This window comes from Chamaea fasciata, unplaced genomic scaffold (genome assembly GCF_029207755.1).
Source record: "Chamaea fasciata isolate MVZ Bird 193981 ecotype frontalis unplaced genomic scaffold, bChaFas1.0.hap1 SCAF_5, whole genome shotgun sequence".
Lineage (NCBI taxonomy): Eukaryota > Metazoa > Chordata > Aves > Passeriformes > Sylviidae > Chamaea > Chamaea fasciata.
In genome coordinates, this window is record NW_027094090.1 from 65,420,103 (window position 1) to 65,436,398 (window position 16,296).

A 16,296-nucleotide genomic window follows, 5' to 3' on the forward strand; every position below is an offset into this window, starting at 1 on the left:
CCTAGGCTTTATCAGCTGTTGTAAAGTTAAATGATTATTCAATAACACTTCTCAGCCACATGTCACAGCCAGTTTGCCTTTTTTGTGCACATAAAGCAAACAACCTTCACTTGTGCTTGTCTCACAATTCCACTAAAGGTCTCCAATCCTCTTCTGCACCGCTGCTACCAAGCCAACCACTTTTCATCCTCAATTCAAGCCACTGACTAGGCATTGCAAAATATAGACATTCTGCCTTTTTCTTTCATTTTATTCCATAGTTGTTGACTTCTCCAAACATTGTGAATCCCAGCCCTGTCCTCCCCCCAGCATACTAACCTGGAGCTTAATAAACATGCAGACTGTTCCTTTGTTTACATCAAATCACTGAAAATACTGAATCATGTCAAACACTGATTTCTCCCTTCCCATTCCACCCAACCACCCTGCTCAACTCAACCTCTGAGTCTGACACCAAGCCTTTATTCCAATTCTGTCCCCTCACAAGTTGCATAGGCAGCTTCAAAGTAGTTCCAGCTTGCTCCCAAAAACATCAGGCAAGGCTGTTTCAAGCACCTCACTAAACCCAAGAAGTGCAAAAAACACATTTAACACCCTGAATTTCCTGATAAGCATTTCAACAAATATTAGATCCAGCTTCAATATTAGTAGACCCAGCTTCAGTAATGATCTCTTTTTCCCCACTTTTCCATGTCCTACGTGTTTCTGCCTTGCCCTTGATGCTTCAAGTACTTCAATTATACTTGTAGCGCACGGGGAGCTCTACTATGGAAATGCTGCCATAAAGTATCTCCTGCACCTCTCCATGGTACTTGATCCTCTCCAAACTTAACTTGAATCCTTGATCTAACTACCCAGCTACCTTTGAGTGAGGCCTGATGAGAACAGAGTGCTGCAGTATGAGCTGTTGGGGTTTTTTTCCCACTGTATGCAGAAAAGAAATAGTTGACAATGAAAAAGTAACTTCTGCAACACCAGTTTCAGTTAGCTTACCTCCTGCCTGCCTTCTGGTTTTATTTCTACATGATATGTACATGGCATTTTCAGCCTCAGTAACCTGCAGTTCCACTTTCTGCCCTCATTCTTGTGCCTAGGTCTGGGACAAAGCATGTCAGCCCTCAGTAAAGCTGACAAAACTGTCTTTGGACTCCGACCACAGTTCTTTAGAAAGAGTTATTTTAACCTGGATTGGTATGCTGGTTTACAGCACGGCTCCAACAAAGCTGAGCACAACTGCCCTGCCAGATAAAGCCAGAAATGAGAGGCTGAATTTAAGGCCAGCACTGCAGCAGGAGCCCCATCCTGCTGAACCATGGCCCCCATATCTTCAAATTGCTCCATTCACCACAGGAAAACAGCCTGGTGTTAGAAATGGCCCAACAAGCACTAAAAAAGGCTCAGTGACAGATGGGACAATAGCATTACCAACGGGGCTTGGGACAGCACAGTCCAGCAGGTGACCTCCATTGAGCTGTTCACACTTTTGTCACACTTGGACAACTGTGGCAGTTTGTAACATCTGCTGCTGGGAGGATGAGTTTTACCCCTCACCTTTAGATGACTGACAGCAGGATTAGGCTTTCCTGACAGAGACAGGACGGCTAGCAAGGACCTAATGAAATTCCTACCACACGCATCCTATTTCTTTAGTCTCTCTGCTGCCTGTTGTAGAGTATTTTGATGCTTCATCTCCAAAATTCCTGAAGCACTAGTATCTTTGTGGTCACACCCTCAGCTACCATGAGAAACCTCCTTGCACATCAATTATGCAACTGTTCCATGCCCTCCACCCTGCTTCAAAAGTGTTGCAGCTATATGTGGCAACTGTGTTCTTCCATCTGACCCCCTAAAACCAAGCAGCAGCACACAAGACCATCTACATTGACCCATACCTTTCCATACAAAGCCCGGAGACAAAAGTTGCTAATCTTCACTTCAAAGCAATGTATTAATTCCTATGAAACAGGATGCAAAACTGCAATGCCTGAGTTCAGTGTTCCCCCAGTCCAAGCTGCATTTTGCAGATGGCAAAGTGTGAATGAATCACAGAACCACAGGATGGTCTGGGTTGGAAGAAAACTTAAAGATCATGTAGTTTCAACCCCCCTACTATGGTTGCAGGGATACCTCCCACTAGACCAGATTGCTCGAAGTCCCATCCAGCCTGGCCTTGAGACACTGGTGCAAAGCACCAAACTAGTGCTGCTATAAGCAACAGACTGAATCAAGGCTCAGGAATCAACCCCAAATCTTCAATATAACAGCAGAGACAAAAAGCTGGGCAAAATGGTGCAAACATTTTTGTTTGGGGTTTACCCTGCAGTGTACAAAAGCAGATTTTAGCATGCAAAGCTTTCAAAGATATTCATATGCAGACCTCCGAGTTCCTGTTACCTAGCATGAGAAATAAGTGGAATCAGAACCAGACTGAGACACTCTAAGAATGAAACACAGCAAGGGAAGAGGACTGACCCAACTGCTGTGAAAAGGTGGTCAAAATACCCATACACCCTGCATTTGCTTATGCAGTTGACAGAAGACACTGAGGTTTGCACGGAACTAAACACAGGGAAGAAAGAAAGGCAAAAAGATCTGCACAGATACTCATAGCTGAAGTGCCTGTGAGAACCAGAAGCTGCAAAGTCTTCTGTAATCAGTGAATCACTACTTGAGGCTATCAGACTTGTAGACTGACAGAGGAGAGGAGGCACATGAGCTTTCCTTGGCCATAGTATCTAACTCATCATAGACAACAAGGTGGTATCTGAACTGCAAATCAGTTGGTAAGACAACACACAATGTTTGTAGAAAGGCTACAGCTAAATTCAGAATAAGCCTTCCTTTGCTTTGACAAAGAAAAGCTTGTGTCATGTCCAAACCCAACTCAGACACGCTGAGTTAATTCAGAATGCCAGAAGGCCTTCCTGCTGCAGCTATTTACCCCTGCTCTCAACCAAATTCTGGTTCCTCTCTCTTGTTTACTATGCTTTCGTAAAAAGATGAGATAAAGTGCTGCAAATAGGCTCGATGACTTCCGCTGTTGGTTGATGGTGGGGCTCCCACCCATAGGATTTGCTAAGACACAGAACTTGAACCACAGAGCAAGGCAGTTAGCACTCTCTTCCTCCCTTCATCTTCACCCCACTTTAAAAAAGCATTTCTCACAGCATGGAAGAAAAAGGTAACAAAAAACTGGGTCACATGCACAGAAAGGGTTGTCATCTTGCCAGTGGGGCAGTGTCAAAGAGCTGCTGTATGCTGCAGAAATATGAAAAGGGGCTGAAGAATACACAGCTGAGAGATGAGATCTCCATCAGCATCCTTTTCTCCATCTGCAGCTCTGGTGAGTTTCTCATCCAGTACACAGACCTGATCACACTTGAGAATTCTTGATACCATATCCCAACACTGGTAAATGACCTTGGATTAAGGCTAAAATATGAGTATCAAGTTAAGGATAGGAAAATAAGCCACAACTGGTAAATTGTGATTATTCAAATCCCAAAATACATAAACTCAGAAAATTAAAAATTAAGACTGACCTAAAAAGTCAACACAAATATGTTCATGAAGGTAAGAAACACATCTCTGGCACTCAAACAAATGCAGTTTGCCCTTCAGTGACACCCTCCAATGAGAACGTTATTGTGATTGAAGGATTATGAGTGTTTCTAGTCCCAAACAGAAGAAAGGCTGGAGAAAGTCTCCTTCCCACATTGCTGGTGTTGCCAGCACTGCCAAAGCACAGCATTACAGATACAGTGCTGTAGCTTCACTGTGTCTTCCCCACTGCCCAGCTATTCCAATCAACAGAGACACACACACAGAAAACAGCAGCCAAATGAAGACCCTGTTAGAAGATTGTTTGGTGAGCCCAGCTGCTGTTGCTGCTGAGGTCCTGCCTCAAAGAGCCAGCCCTTCTCCCGGGTCAACAATTTGAACCTGCACAGTGTACCAGCCCATGCAGTTGTTTTTCCCAAAAAGAGCCACCTTCCAGCTCCCTGCATATGGCTTGCCCTGGCTGCTGAAGCACACAGGCAGGGGGAACTGTGGTACTCTGCCTCAGCTCCGCTCACCATGGAGATACTCAACAGCTGTGCTGCTTCCAATGCCTGCACCAGGCACCTCTCCTGAACCCACTTTCAGCAAGACTGTAAGTAACTTCAGTACAGCAGTATCCCAGATGCAGTTGAAGATTTTCATTAAATGTATGAAAAGCCTGAAGTATAGGTTTGTCACAGTAAACATGAAATTATTGGCAGAAAGGACTAAGATTTTTCCAAGACCCAACACTGAGTTAATTTAAAATCTAACATACGTGCAATTTCTCAAAAAGTTCATCCTCTTTAGAAGTAAAATGGAAATTGTCACCCATGGTAACAGTTACCAGATCTGTGGATGTCTGTGGCTACGGCTTTGTGTCAGAAAACATTTACAGCAAATACAAATAACGTATAATCTCCTCCATGCATTGCCATTAACTCTTGGCATTCAAAAGAAATTACCTAAATCCTGAAATGAAAAATAAAAAGGCAAAGGTTCATTACAATCAGGATTATACCACCTCCAAAATGAAGAGGAAAAGGGAGACAAGGAACTTCTACCAGGAACCCTTTGATCCATGCATTCGTGGACCAGACCCCATGCCTGTTTCTTGCACAGGTAATTGGCTTTTGCAAACTCTTCTGGTAGCTTTCCAGAGTGCCCAGGGTGGGAAAGGTCACAAAAAGCAGAGACCATTCCCAGACAACAAGTAAGAATGAAGCTAAGACAACTGTGGGAACACAAAGGGGGAAACTGTATTGCCTAACAGACTTTACTCTCCTGAACTATTACGTTTCTCTTGCAACTGGCAGAGTTAAATCTTCTATCATGGCAGCAATCAAGGACCAAATCTAGCCTATCAAATACCTGAGCATGGTCTTTTTTCTACAGCTTCAGAAAGGTCAAACAGCACATTTCCATCCTAACACAATGAATTTTATTATTCCAATCATGTCTTAATTATCACAGATCATATAAACACATGGAAAACACACTCAGACATCTAAAAATACAAACAAAGCAGATGCAGTTATTAGTCCTCTGACAATGAGACTTTCCCCTCAAATGTACATACAGCCTACTACACATGAAGCCTGAAGGCTTTGAAATTGTGCTTCAAGAAAAATGATCGAAGTCGAAAAACCAGCAAATAATTCTTGGGAGACAAGTTATAGGTATACAATCAAATTAAAATATAACCAGTTACAAATTTCTGTACAACACACCAGAAACAGAAAAAATGTAGAGGACAACTGCAAATGTGCTCTATTTTTTTTTTTTTTAATTTTACAATACTTGCTTAGTGTACCAGTCTTACTCTCAGAGCATGACACTGAGTATATCAGAAGTCTAGCTGCAGCTTCTGTATGGAGTAACAATATTTACAGTCCACATATATGCTTTTAACTCCTTGTCCTAACAAAATTACAGTTTCAGCTTAAAAGCATGAAAAAGAAGCAGTTGCCAATGGGCAGAAAAGCACACATAAAATGGCAGGGAAGTGAAAATTTATATTTTTGCTTTGTTACTATAAATAGATTCCATAAAACTACTGGAATGTCACTACAAATATCTGATATGTAAAATGGTGAGAGACATGTCTCTCAGGATGTTAAAGCAATGGGTTTAGCTGCAGCTCTAATAGAACGCACCACAACCTTGAAATGTCGGCTGTGTAGCCACACTGCAACAGTTCCAAGCCAGTAGAACTCCACCTAGGCATAGCAGTTCATCTATCCTGGCCCTTATGTAGAAGACAAAATATATCCGAGGCATGAAGAATGGCCCCTGAAGTCACCAGCATGATGGCAGAACAGCTCATGTAATGAAAAATACTACACCTGTAGGTAACTGTAACGCTCCAACAGCTTGCTGCCTCTCCTTTCTCTGACAAACATAGAAAGATGCTCCTACTTCACAATTAACAGTTAAACAATTTATAAAATTTATTTTTTGTTTTGTTTTGTTTCTGACATTTAATATGTTCTACTGTAGCTATTATATGTAACAGGAACCAAAGGTCGATATATTATATTATATTATATTATATTATATTATATTATATTATATTATATTATATTATATTATATTATATTATATTATATTATATTATATTATATTATATTATATTATATTATATTATATTATATTATATTATATTATATTATATTATATTATATTATATTATATTATATTATATTATATATCCTCAACTGACAGGTCTCCTTAAATTAGCACACATACACTAAATCGACAAGATTCATAGTAAGAAATAAGAATAAATAAGAAAATAGGAACATAATTATTGAGCCATGCAGCAATAAAGCTAGAAGTGCATAATTTTCAAGTATTTAAAAAACTATTTTTTTTCTAAACTGAGAAGTGCTTGGACTACCAGGTAAAGGCTAAAGCAGGAATAGCATTTTTAGCTACTCTACACAAACACAAGCGTGGATGTATGGCCAAATCTTGGGGTTGAGATGTTGAAGTCCAGAGGCATGATTTAACCTTAGAAACTCATGTGGCAAGCACTTGCTTCCCAAATTCAGTATCTCAAAGATCCTTGGGTTTTTGTGATGGTAGCTGTGCTGGACACAGAAGACCAGTTACTACAAGCTTTGTCTAGAAGATGATGAACACTAATATGCCAAAGGATAACCTGTATTCTGTACTCTTAAATCACCAGCTGTCTCCAGTAAATAGTGATTCCTTTAGAATTCGTTCTAAGCAGCATCTCACAGACTCCCAAAAAAGCAAAATCGTGCATTTTAGTTTTATAACAAAAATTACATTTTGTCCACTAACCTTATGACTAATAAAAAATGCAGCAAGTGATATGAAAGGCCTAATGAGATGATAATCATTAGACTGCCTGCTGTATTACAGTAATTTCTAATCAAGTGACATGCTGGATTAGAACCATGGCACGCTCCCCTCACGGAGTCTGAGGATAAAATACACTCTTGTACGCTGAAATAAGATCGAGCATCCAGCAGGCTGTATGTCCCAGCAAAAACTGCATCAGAGTGTTGGTAGCACAGACCCAGGGCATGGAGACATGTCAGCACCTCTTAAAGTAGTCCCATTAGAATCTCCATGCACAAATTCCATTCTCTTTGGATCTAGACACAGTCATGCGTTCTGCAGCCCAGAACACAAACATACAGAGGAGTTGGATGTGGGCACAAAAACTGGCAAACGCCAGATACACTGAAGTGAAAAAGAAGCTCCTGAAAATTGTCAGCCTGCACAGCAGCCTCCTTCTAGCTTTCAGTGCAGGTGATGCCCTTTTCAAAGGATGCCTATGTCATTTTTCAGAGACTCACACAGCACTACTACAGAGAAACACAAGGCACATTTCCAGAAATTATCTACTTCTGCTTCGCCTGCTTGGGTAGATGTGATGGTCAAAACAGCCTTCCTGCAGGACTGTGCCATATGACAACCTTGCATTCTTGCGTGTGTTTCGTGTTTGCAGCCAGAAGCCAAAGACCACAATCTTGATGGATAAAACAAACGGCATGTGAAGCTTTAAATCTTGCAAAAGAGAAAAAGAGCCACATATTTTGCATAACATAGTATTGTCACATTTGCCAGAAGTCTTTCTCCTAAAAATTTTGGCTGTTTTAGTTGAAGATACTTTCCACTTTCTACTCAGATGTGCATTAGCTAATGCTTTAAACACTCTCCTCAAGAGTGAAAAATGGGGTGTTTAATAATCCCCCCAAAACCTTACGATAGCTGTACCCTTTGAATTCAACACTAAAAAATGACAGCATCTGACTGTTCTTCTACAGCACAACAGGGTTCAAAGAGTTGAGCATAGACAGCAGATTTTGTTTAATTTGTATTTTGTGACGATGAAAACCATCTCTGCATAGCTACAAAAAAAAATACAAATAGCAAAAAGGCTTGTCTATTTGTACTGTTACAAAATGGGCCAAAATCTGAATAAATATAAAAACTCGCTCACCTTTTTTCAAGATACAGTGATTCTAGCTCAGATCACCGGTATGTCAGCGACAAGTGAAGACTTGTTTCCCGCCATTTTTTAAAGGCAATTCAGAATTTTAATCTTGAACTAATGAATCCTGCTACTAGTAAAAGATTACACAAAGCGGTAACAGAAAGCAAGAAGAATTAATAAAGCATAAAATGCAATTATTCTGAATCATCTTTCACTGTCTATAAATGCTGTATTTCTTACTACAATACACTAATATTTCAGTGGAGCAAAACCCCACTGTAGGTGGCTGGTGGGTTGGGAAGGTTAAGTGAGATTAAGTGTACTTGGTAAAAAAATGTTGAAACATTTGCCTTTCCACTCTACCATATAAACAAAATTCCACATGGGACAAAGTAAGCAATTCCCAGTTCTGTTATGAACAAGCACAGGAGGAGTAGCATGAATCTCACTATCACTTTAAGGTGACACAAACATGTCATCTTCCGCTCCTCATAATTACAGTGTCCAAAATCCTCATGTTGATGGAAGCCTGCAATGAAATTTCTCTCTTAAGGGCACCAATTTGCAGAATAAATATTATGTGGGGTTTAGACTCAATCAGGAGAACCAAAGGTACCAGTGAGAGTTTGCATACTACATAGCTTGTAATGTAAAACAAAACCTCTCACTTCTCCCACACTTGGCTCAGGGATTTTTCCATGGCTGTTTGCCTCAAGATATAAAGGAACTGATCTGCTATCACAGGCTAATCTAAAGGAACATGTAGGAAAGCACAGTAAAACCAAAACAGAAACAAAGTTGATGCAGAGGAAGTGACATTTTCACACTGGATGTGAAGGTGAATTGAACGTGTGGTGCCAGACAAACTGTAGTCTGGTCCCATGGGCTGAATGCATATTAGCTCTAGGCAGAATATTTTCCACTTTACTTTCATTCCAATTTAATCCAGCTCTCAAACTTCATTTTATGGTGCAAAGCAAGGCACAGTAGGCAGGCGCAATCAGGAGCTTCACTTCAAAAATACATTCCTGACACAAGCTGTAATGCAGATAGAACTGCAATCATCACAGTTCTCCCAAGAGTGTTAAGACTCTCCAGATGGAAAATAAAGGAAAGAAAAGAAGCCATCCAGCATCTGACATGGAAAGAGCACTCCAGCTCTTTTAGTTCAGCACCAAACCATCCTCTGGATTCCAACTTTTATACTTTCATTGAATCATCATGAAGGACTGTGTGGGGCTTGGTTCCTGGCTAACAAACTCAAGAAGGACACACAAGTCCAGCACAGCTATGTTCAGTAGCAGATGACAGCAGATTAAGTACCTCAGTATTCAGTAGCAGATGACAACAGATTAAGTACCTCAATGTTTTCACAGACAAGAGGTACAGGCAAGAGAGAAGAATACAGGATACTTGCATATTCACTGCAATAAAAAAAGTCTATTCTGGAACTCCTGAAAGTAGAAGTAAAACTGTCATGGTGCTGAGATGGCTTCTGGAGGAACATGGTCCCTAGATGACTAGATAACCTAGATGACTAGTTAACCTCTACTTTTCAGGTTAAAAATAGGATTTTTGCTTTAAGTATCACATTTTATCTCACATCTGATCTTCTCTTCAAAAACGGCCCAGGCAAATTACATTTCAAACATTTCCTTATGTGTGGTTATTTCCAGGTGGCAGATATGGGTAAATGATACCATTACTTGAGAGAAACAAATTTCAAATCATGTTTAGAATGGATGTGTTAACGTGGGTTTTCTCCATTGCAGAGAGGACCTTTTAATGTGTTGCCGGTGTTTTCACAATGATATTTCACTAGGTGTTTTTCTTTAGTCCATCACAAAATTCACACGTAAGAGATACAAATGAAGCAATGAAGGGCACAAATCTCCAAAGACTAGTAATTTAGACTATGTTTTAAATAAATTTAGGACTCACTAATTATTCTGGATGCCTTACTTGAATTACTTGCAAAGCCTTTATTTTCAAAAGTCCTGTAAAACAGACCCCTCTCAGGAATCACAAGTTTGTCCAAGCGCACTTTGAAGAAAGCCAGTACTGAGCCTAAGTTAATACAGTATTTGCATACATATCCACCTAAAGCAATACACCACAAAGAAGCCAGGAACATTTTCTTCTGAGAAGCATTAGTAAAAAGGCGTAGTCACTGGGACACTAGTCTTTCATCCAAAATCAAGTTAAGTGCATTCTGTGGAAGCTTGTATACAAGCTCCTCACATTAAAAAATAGACAACAGGTATGACATAGCCAGACAGGACAATCTTTTTGCTTTGGTAACATAATTTTAGCAGGGGTCCCAGAAACCTCTTAAAGAACATTACTGCCATACAGCAAGCCACTTCAGCTGATGGAGTGCTGCCCACAGCTTCTCTTCATTCAGACAGAGAGACGACAGTCTAACCTTCAGCCCTCAGCAAAGTCTAAGTCACACCACTGTGTCATATTACAGTGTGAACCCCAGAAACAGAAGAAATGAGAAAATCCTCATTACTACACCACCTTCAAGTAAAGCTTCTGAAACTGGGCAGCAGGAAAGCTTTTGAAAGAAGAAAATACTGCATTTTACTACAACTGTTGCGTGAAACTGAGAGGACCTCAAAAATAAAACATTTGCTGTGTGGTCTTGCTTCAAATTTTTACCTTTAAGTCATCTAGTTCAGAGGTACCAAAGCATGACAAAAATATTTGCCAGACACCCTTTTTACATTTTTGCGGGAAGGAGGGGGGCAAAACAGAAAAATACCTTCTTCAACATTAATCTGACAATGAAAGCTTGGCTTTAGAGTAGATCATCTCTATTTACCCAGAAAAGTGAAAGTTCTCTGCCTGCACAGATTTTGTCTTTTCCTGCAAGAAGGGCAATGGCTGATGCCCACAGGGCTCATTCTAGCTGTTTTGTAGCTACAAACATAAACCTTGTTGGTTAACATCTTGTATACAATGCCTTGTTTTGGTCAGTTTACGTAATATGTACACACAAAGTGCCTCAGAGGTCTGGGTAAGACCTCTGTAAGAACAGAAACTGCAGGGGCAGGAAGCCTGTTAAAAGAGTGATTACCAGCATCAGTCAAGCATATAAGGCACTTCTAACATAGTATGTTCTCCAGAAGAGTGTACATTGAGATGAATTGTACTGCAAGCCTAGTTTTGCAGTACAATTACACTTTGCAGCCATTGCTCTATTCCTCACTAGCGGAGGTGGCACTAACACTTCAGAAGAATCAGCCTGTGTGGGTCAGGGTGGGGCTCTTACACATGATGATTTCCATGCAAAAGCAGAGAACCTGATCTCTCAAATCACACGGGAAACAACTCTCCACCAAAAAAATGCATAAAAACACCAGGGCAAAGAACAGAAGTGGTACTTACGCGGCATGATCCCTTGGCTCACCAGCTCCTCCCGTGTGCGTCGCTGCTGGAGCTTCAACTGCAGCACTGCACGACCACAGAGAGAAGGGAGAGAAGGAAACCCATTAGTCCAAGAAACAACTGAAGAGACATTTTCAAATGCATCTTGTTTCCTTCTTTGGATGCCAAGGCACTGGTGAATAGCGGAAGAAAAAGACCCCTTCTCCCACCCTGCTGCCCTGCCCTGCTGCAATTGCAGAAGTGACCCCCAGCAGTCAGGTTTCCGTAGGCTGCTGCAGCCGGGGGAGAGGAAGTTGCACAGGGTCTTGGCAGGGTGATAAAAATCCACAAAGCCAGGCCTGTTTCTCAGTTCTTTCTAAAGCACCAACTGCTTTCCAAACCAGTAATATTAAAAAACAAAGAGAAACACCAGCTGACAGTCCTCCAATAAACACAGAGTGACACCCCAGCTGCTAATGACTCCTGAAAACTCTAATTACTATGTACTAAATGATATGTCAAAATTGTTGGACATTACTCTAAATTACAAGGCTGATTTCCTTCCTCAGCTCAGAAATTCACCTTCAGAAACATCTCGTGAAAGTGAAATACCACTGATACATCTAGAAGTGTCCTTCCACTACAAAAAGGAATCCCCTTATCACTAGAATTTTTCCTATTTATTTTAGGATAACAGAATATATTCATAACCTATGTGAAATGCAATTAGCTGGTTTTCTCTAGGGCAAATCCCTGGAATAGTCATAATTTCAACATTTAAATTATAACAGCAGTTTCTCTTTAAGCTATACAATCAAAGCAACATTCTAGATTGTTCTTACAGTCAGACACATTCCATATGAAAGCAACCTTTCAAAACTGAAGAAAAAATTAACATGAATGTGTAGTCACATACATGCCTCAAAAGAGGACAACCTGAGTATCACTGAATCCCACTTGCAATCAAGCCCAAACTCCTAAGTATACTCAACATAAAATATAAAATGAATGGCAATGCTTCTCATCTCCTGTTTTAATTGGAACTTCTCTTATGCCTTTTGTACAGTCCACATAATGAAAGTCCACACAAATGTAATGGAACCACTACAGAGCAAAACTGCTCTACAGTCTAACTATACAATCTCATCATAACCCTTATGTCTCCTTTCGTAAGTACTTTGTTTGTCCAGTACATTCATTTCATACATTATATCCAAATTTGTATTGTACACTCCCTAAAGTAAAGATCAAAAAATGTAAGAAGATGCCACTTTGTCTACTTACAGACATCATCATATTTTACCTGTTTTTTTCAACCTCCTATCTGCAGTTTGCATTTGACTAAGATACATCTTCCAATATGGATTCTGGTCTTCTTATGTATAAAAAAAGAGATCCATCTCTTCCTTTCTATGGGTGTTTCCACAGCACCTAATCACCCTCACTTAAATTACATTTAATTTTCATCTTGGATTTTTCTGGCTTCCACTTCCATTGACTTTTGATGTACCTTTCTCTGAAACAGTGGGAGGAAGTACCTCCTACCAGTGAAAATACCTCTGTGCACACAGTGTGCAAACAAGTTACCTCTCTTCTGTTTCTTAAGACAAACTATGATTTCTCAATATATATGTACTGGGCAGGAAACTTCTTTTAGTACATTGGGGGGGGGGGGGGGGGGGGGTGTGTGTGTGTGGAATGTACAGAGAACCATGGTAATTCTGTGTGGGATCAGCCAAGAGCCAGAAAGAGGAGGGAACGTAGAGGGGAAGGAACAGGCCCTTCATTTGGCTGTGAAACTGCAAACAGAAGTGGTAGTTCCAGACTCTTCCTCCCACCTAGCATGAGATCGCACTCCTACTTCTGTGCTAATGTGAGGACTAGTACAGCTAACAGCTGGGCTGCTCACAGAGCTTCCCATTTGCTGGATTCCTTTTGAGGTTATCAAAACCCAAATCTACACAAGCACTTGATCTAACACCTTGCTGAGAGAGACAGTGTCAAATCTCTCACTTCCCCCATCACCTCTCATGTCCCCCTGACCGGCAGAGACCACAGCCCAGTCAAAACAGGCACATTTTTGCATCAGTGAGTTGAAGAGGATGACCACATGGCCAGGAGCTGTAGTGGAACAACCAGGACCCCAGATATTCACCAGCACTGAAGGTGGGAGCTGGACTTCATCCTTCCAAAGTACATTGCCATTAAGTGATTTCTGCCCCATTTGGAGCAGTCCATTAAATTTCTCACTGCATGGCATTACTTCCCCTACTGGGTCATTTTGGGACTCATATCCATGCCCTAAATTAGCACATCTTACTAAATGTATACAGGCAAGGCACAGATGTATAGCATCAGGTCCATCTCCCCAGCAGATAATCTTACTATTACTGGTGTCTTCTATTTACACATCTAGAAACATGTTAGCCCTTTCTGCCACTTCCTTGCTACAACCATCTACCTTCCCTCACAGTTCTAACCATACCTACTATTTTCCTTTCACCTCTCAGCCAGGGATTTTCAGCAAAAGACTTCCCCACTGGAAGTGCCAGTGTGGCTGGCATTTTTTGCTCCTGGGTGCACACCTGTATTGTCACCTGTATTAATGTGCATTTTGCTCAACTGTCTCAGTTTGCCTAAATTATCTGACGTAATTTTTTTTAATGTCACAGTTTATTCCTCTACTATTTTTTGTTCTGTCCACACTGTTACAACCTCTTGCATGTATTTCCAGACTGCACCGGGCTGATCTCAACCAGAAATACTTTTCTGCTTTCTATGATTACAATCAGTTTTTAATCCAATTAAGCAGTACTTCATTAAATTCAAATACACTTCTTAAGACCAAAATCCACCATGCTACTAAGTTAAAGAGGTTATAAAAGTCTGCTGCACCTAGAGAAAACCCCTAGCAACCAAATTCCACTTTTCCAAATTACAGAACCATATTTGAGCAGACCTGTTTTCACAAACTGAAAAGTTGATCAGCATGATTATATTGCTATTCTTACACTACCTAAATTCTTGATCAAATTTTCCATAGTTTTTTCCTGGAACTGGCAGCAGATGAGCCACTCTTTACTCACTCATTCTTTGTCAGCAGTGATGCAAAATGCTATTGGTCTTTCGCTCTTCTGAAGTTTCCCTGCTGTTCACAGATTTATTAAAAATGACTCTCAGTCAGACTGCTAGAGACTTCATCAAATGACTTAAAATTCCCCTCCTGACTGCAGCTTCCCTTATAAATTTTCTAAATATATCTTATTTCTTTATTAGTTACCATCTACTACCCATTTTCTCTACCCATTATATGCACCTTTTATTTTTAAACCCTTCATGCCTTCATAGCAGGAAACTAGCAACTGTCAAGGGAACTAAACTGGAGAACAGAAAAAAAGTAATTTTCAGGATCCTTTTTATAAGCACTACGTAATCCCTGGGATTTATGAATGTATATACATACGTATTAAGCACAAGTTATAATCAGCCATAAAGTACTTTTTTTTTTTTCCCAATACAGCTTATTTTTGTGTCAGGGAGGAAGGCAAAAAGGATTATTTCAGTTCACTCCTAAATACATTTTGGCTTAACTAAGTACTTGGAGTTCCCAATGCCATTTTATATATTTAGGAGATCACCTGTTTATATGTGCAAGTGTGTGAATCCTATATATAGATTAACAGATGGCCCAAGCACCAATCCAAGGCTGTTGTACATGGAGCTCAGTACAAGGTCTAGAATGATCAGAGAAATTCAAAGCTACTCTAAGACAGACTGAAGTGTAAGTCTTTCAGTCACTAATGGACAATCTTCTGTTTCCTTTACCCTTGTACTTAACCTGTAAATTAATTTTCAAATTAAGAATAAATCAGTTAATATAAAGAGCAGTGCATAACTGCTGGCCAGAAAATAAGTTCCAAACTGGTGCCCTTCTACTGTATGCAATATTTTTGGGGATTTGTATGCTTGTCAGATTTTCCCTCTCAAAGTTGGGCATAATTTATTCATTTCACAAGTATGAAATGTTCCCAATTAAATTTTGAACAATGTTTTCATATCACTAATGGACTGTTCCAAGAATTAGTAAAACATTCCAGAGAAATCTGGGAGCTAGGATAGAGGACCACTGCCAGCAGTTTAAGAGGAGTAGAGGAAAACTACAGTGGTGGGAGATGTATTAAATGGCAAATAATATTGTGATACAGCTACTACCAACAGGGTTACCCTGTTAGTAAAATACAGCATGTCATGATTATTTTGTGTTCATCTTAGCATAAAACTTTCTCAACAGGGAACCCACAGGCGTATTCCAGGACCACAGGCATGTTCTGACAGCTGGCGGCAGCTCAGATTTAAGAGTATAAAATTAAAATACAGACTCTGCACCCATAGGTGCACTTTCAGGACAGCTATAACTCTGGTGGTTGTTCAGGGGTGCATCAGTAGTAAGCAGAAGCAAGAACAAATATCTATGATGAGCTAAATTGTTTTTTGCAGCTCATCACCTCAATCCACAACAGTGTGCCCTGCCCTTCTATTTCTAAACTACACTGCATTTAGTAGTGCAACTAGAACTGCTGCAGAAACTAGACTGCAGATTCTGCATCTCAGCATTTCCACAGAGAAAAATAAAATTAAAATCTCTTCAAATACTGTCTCACATACAAGGACAGGTCAGTGTCAATAATGAAATATTCTGCATTTCCTGTTTTTCGAAAACTACCAAGAAGAAGCACACGGCCGTGAAGTGCAGCTTGTGGGGAGACTTTGTGCATGTTATATTGAATACAGACTTACTACCAAAGGGAGTCTGTGCTCCATGTCTACAAAACCTTTCCTGCTAAGGAATCCCAAGCAATACTTAAGGTCACCCAACCAAGGTAATGATTAAGCACAGCCATATGGTGGATTAC

The 16,296-nt window shown here is 40.2% G+C and overlaps 1 protein-coding gene across 5 annotated transcripts in view; it reads right to left on the bottom strand.

Moving 5' to 3' along the window:
• The window catches only part of MRTFA (myocardin related transcription factor A), a 91,397-nt gene that overhangs the window by 19,116 nt on the left and 55,985 nt on the right, over nt 1-16,296 (bottom strand). For 4 of the 5 annotated variants that reach the window (XM_066184185.1, XM_066184184.1, XM_066184182.1 and 1 more), the window contains one exon: nt 11,405-11,470. In XM_066184185.1, the coding sequence (XP_066040282.1) occupies nt 11,405-11,411 (7 nt within the window). In that variant the 5' untranslated portion in view covers nt 11,412-11,470. Of the gene's footprint in view, nt 1-8,017; nt 8,044-11,404; nt 11,471-16,296 lie in introns of those variants that run through there. The other variant, XM_066184186.1, reaches the window with a different exon arrangement.